The sequence below is a fragment of the Silene latifolia genome, chromosome 5 (genome assembly GCF_048544455.1).
Source record: "Silene latifolia isolate original U9 population chromosome 5, ASM4854445v1, whole genome shotgun sequence".
NCBI classification, from domain to species: domain Eukaryota; kingdom Viridiplantae; phylum Streptophyta; class Magnoliopsida; order Caryophyllales; family Caryophyllaceae; genus Silene; species Silene latifolia.
In genome coordinates, this window is record NC_133530.1 from 71,331,747 (window position 1) to 71,336,154 (window position 4,408).

General features: G+C 38.2%; 1 protein-coding gene across 1 annotated transcript; it reads right to left on the minus strand.

Annotated features, from left to right (window-relative positions):
• Positions 1-278: 278 nt before the first annotated feature.
• Positions 279-3,985, minus strand: LOC141657528 (uncharacterized). The gene is made up of 3 exons (XM_074464793.1): positions 2,528-3,985; positions 1,159-1,334; positions 279-958 (listed from the first exon to the last, which is right to left on the minus strand). The coding sequence occupies exons 1-3, from the start codon at positions 3,681-3,683 to the stop codon at positions 602-604; spliced, it is 1,689 nt and encodes a 562-aa protein (XP_074320894.1). The 5' UTR covers positions 3,684-3,985; the 3' UTR covers positions 279-601.
• Between the last annotated feature and the right edge of the window lie 423 nt (positions 3,986-4,408).

Here is a 4,408-nt window from a genome sequence, read left to right on the forward strand (position 1 = left end):
AGCCTCATGTTCAAATCCTCACCAATATAATATTTCTTCCGTTAAAATTTGAGCCGAAAAACTAGGCCATAATTCGTCACATTCATTAACATCACTTCAGATTAATGGGTAATCGCATATTAGCAAACGTAGTTCCTAACTTCCTATGCAGAAACAATAAATCAACAGTAAATAATTTCCGCAAAAAGAAGCTACGCTGAAAAGAAATTAGGGAAAACGTCGCTCCAAGATCCTTAGAGACAACTTAACTTGACAAGATAAATAGGTGGCCAATAACCGGCAAACTATAATGGAGAAACCCTGTCAATAGTTTGGGTGCTTTCATTCACAAATGTTCCGACATTCAAATCCCTAACCAATTAGCTCAACACTTAATAGCAGTTACCACTTACTTACCAATTAACCGTTCACCAACCGTGGTTAAATTCATATACTTACATCACAATCTTCAAAGAATTTCATCTATTAGAGACAATTCTACCTGCAATTTACCAGGCTAAACAATTTGCAAGTGCCAATCTCAGGTTGGTACAGAGTAATAATGACAGTCTCCTCGAGAATAGGCTCTATAGCTCCTACTTGTGGAAGAAACATCCATGTATTAACATGAAGCCAATTGCGAGTGTGTATGTGTAACCACAACAGAAGCCAATTTAGGGCGTGTGCTTTGTGTTTGAGCATCAAGGCTAGGAGAAGCCAAACGAACGGGTATGTTGGGGTACACACAAGTAGACAAGCATGTCTCTTTGTCTAACCATGAGACGGGCGTTTCCTCATTCTCGATTGTTGACTTTGCCTCGGAATCAGAGGGGCACGCATTGCATTTGCTCTTTTGAACTTTCAGCTTAAAGATTTGATGTTCAAGGTTTTGAACCAGGTATTTAGATGCAAGCCCAAACTCCTTGATGCATTTGACAACAGAATCTAGCACAGCTAGCTTCATATTAATACATTTGATCTGCCAAAAAATATTTTGGGTTAAATAGTAGTAGCTTCCCGGACTAACGGCTTTAGAGAAATTCTACCCTCCATCCCAAATTTATTGTGCTAGTTGACTAAACATCTTTTCCCCAAATATATGCAGCGAGCACCTAAGTCATACGGAGACAATATATACGGGATGGATGGAGTATGTTGGCAGTGAGCACGAAAATTTACCTGCACTTCCACCGAAGCATCCCCATCTTCATACAATTTCTGAGCATTATGAAAAGTTGACTTCAAATGGGCTCTCAGGATAGGCATTGGAGGGAATATGTCAACCAGTTGAAATGCATAAGCTAGCTTTATACCTTCAAAGGGTTGTTCTCGGAGAATGAGGTTTTGAATAATCTCTGTACCGAGGAAATTTTCAAGTCGTGGCAAACATCAGTGTCAAAAGAAAAATGCGAAGTTAATGCAAGTGACCATTTCATTCGCTGAAGTAAAATGAATTGCAAGGACAATGAATCACATACAAGATAAAAGACCTTGACTCAGTTCTCAAATGTGTATCAAACAAGGATACATGATGACAATTAGATGCTAATATGTCAATATGAGGATTATTAATACTCCGTAGTTGGAAGAGACGGAGTACTCAATATTAGATGATAGCATTAGCCTATATTTGATTTCATCTTTTAAGTTCCAATTATGGAGACATAAACCAAAGAAATACAATTTCAGATTGGAGAACGCTTTTTCGAGGATGGATCCTCTGCAGTTTTAGTGAGAATGTTAGGTTGCACTTATACTTCCTTTCTTACATCCACCTAAGATTGTATGTTGCACTTACATTTCCTATAAATAAAAATTAGCCAACAAGCCAGTCCTTCTCGATTAAAAAATAGCTATGAGGACTCACGAGAATAAGAGATTGGAAAAAGAAAAAGTGCAAAGACCAGATGCAATTTTATAATTAAAATAAGCAATGCAAATAAAGAATACGGTTACAGCTGAAAACCCCGAAAGATTTCTACGAGATGATAACTTCCACTCAGAAATGAGATCCATTTCTATCAGATATTTCAGAAGCGACAGAAATGTGATTTAGTAGATGAAACACTAATTCACGACAATAAGATAAAGAAATACATGGAAGATCAGGGAATAAATAGTTACGGAAAGCAGAATGGGAAAGAGACGGAGAGGAAAAAGAGACCGAAAATATAATTGTTAAATTCTTTAATTGTGGAAATGTACTGAAGCACTATGCTCATAATCTCTCATTGATGACAAAGAAAGGAGTTTAAATGCACCGGCCTTACCCTTAATCAACAATTGCATTGACAGACTGCAACTTCACAAAATACGAGTAAGCAATTGCAGACGCGCCATTCTACTTTATCCCACACATTCCAAAATCTAAAGAATAGAAGAAATAAATCCAAATACAAAAGCAATAATCACAAGCTCTATGCATAAACAGAAAATATGGGAGTTAATTAAACCAAAATATGACATTATTATCAATATATACGTTCAACATCAGCGAAGTGAAACAAAGCCAAAATAGAGGCACTTCCTTCCAAATTCGGAAACTCACCATGAACACGGTCAGTAAAACCAAGACTACGACACAACTGAGGAGCTCGATCATGCCTAGCACAAGCCTCAAAAAGCCGCAAGAGCTCCTCCTCATCAAACTCAGACACTAATCCATAAGTAGCAACAAGCTGCAAAAAACCAACCACCTCCAAACAACCACCATCACTATCACCACCCACATTCATCTTGTTTTTCCACTCCACTGCAACCCTCATTGCCCTCTCCCTAACACAAGCTTTAATCCGCGCCTTCAACTCATTCAACTGCTCCAACAACAACACACAGCTTCTACGAACCACATTCAAATCGAAACCCAAATCTCCATTTCGAAAACCCTCAGGGTAAAACCCTTGAATTGCATCCAACACCAACTTTGGAGGATCAATTGATAAGCTAATACCTCTAGTAACTTCATCTCTCAATTTGTCATGATCATCAAATCTACCATTCAAAAACATTTGCAAATCCCTCCCATTCATAACTATATTAAACCTAATATCAGCATAATCATCATTTTCCTCAACAATTTCTTCAACAATTTCCCCATTTTCCAACTTCAATTCATCACTCTTGTCAACAAAACCCTTCTCATTCAACTCAATTTTCCTTTCTCTCCCTTCAATTTCAAACATTCTCCTCAACAAATCGCGCTCGATAGAATTCAATTTCTTAGCTCTAAATTCAACTTCATGTTCTTTATTATCAATCAACAGCTCTTTAGCTTCCAATTTCAATTCTCGTTTCTTAAATTTCCTCTTCAATCCCTTCTTATAATCTCTCAATCTCTCAAACTTACACCTTAAGCTCTCAAAATCATCATCCAACTGTTCACATCTTTCTTCATACAATTCTAACATCTCATTGAACTCAATCTTTTTCTCCTCAAAATCACTCGATTTTTTGTTCATGTACTTGGTTTTCCAGTCAATTTGTCGCAATTTCAGCTCGATTTCTTCTTCTCGCTTAGCAATGGCGGACGAAATAGAGTCGAAATACTCTTCAAGGTCCTTCCACTGCAACGATAAGTGTAAGAGTGAGTTTGATTGTGAGTGTATGATTTCTAGGGTTTGTCGCATGTTTTCTCGCTTATCAATGGCGAAATTGAGGTGGTTCGATGGTGATTCTCCGTCGACGGTGATCATAGACGCCGGCATTTGCGAAGCTAAAGCAGTGAAAGTGATAATTCGAGGTTCTTGAGGTAGCTTTAATGGTGGCAAGGGAATTTGGTTGGTTTTGAGTGAAAGTGTGTATTAAAATTGTAACTAGCATTGGAAGTTATTTTAGCCATCATAATCCCTACAGTTTTTGCGAGTAGTGGGTAGTTAACATGCTTTTATTAGACAATCGGAAAATTCAGTTGGGATTTTCTTGGATTTGTCATGTGTAGTGGATTAGTGGCGGAGCTAGATAAGATTTGAGTAAATATGTTAGCGTGGCGGGTATTAGCGGATGAGGCTGTTCTGTGAATCTCCATTATTAGATCTAACACAAATCAAGGACTTCTAAGAATCTCATAACTCAGTCTCACTTTCTTTCGCTTCTCTTCCTTTCTCTCTATAACTAATATTCTTCTACAATTCTTTATTTAAGGTTTCCACTTTACAGCAATTCATGTTTAATTAATCTCATCAATTTTATCAATCTAAGCAATTAGCGATTTTTAGAGTTTAATCCAAGGATGAATTCGGAGGTGGGTGCCTGTTCTTGGTCTCCTCCTCAACCAGGCTATATTAAGGTTAATGTTGATGCTCATTTGGCCGGAAATGGTGTGGTGGGTCTGGGGGCTGTCGCGAGGGATGTTGCTGGACGGGTACTTTGGTTGGGATGTAAGCGGATTGAAGCAGGGGAGGTGGAGGTGGCTGAGGCTCGGGCAGCTTTA

Coding starts and splice junctions, on each gene's coding strand:
- LOC141657528 (XM_074464793.1), bottom strand. CDS start 3,683: ATGCCGGCGTCTATGATCACCGTCGACGGAGAATCACCATCGAACCAC. Junction 1,335..2,527: donor TTTTACTGACCGTGTTCATG/GTGAGTTTCCGA, acceptor TCCTCGGTACAG/AGATTATTCAAAACCTCATT. Junction 959..1,158: donor ATGCTTCGGTGGAAGTGCAG/GTAAATTTTCGT, acceptor ATTTTTTGGCAG/ATCAAATGTATTAATATGAA.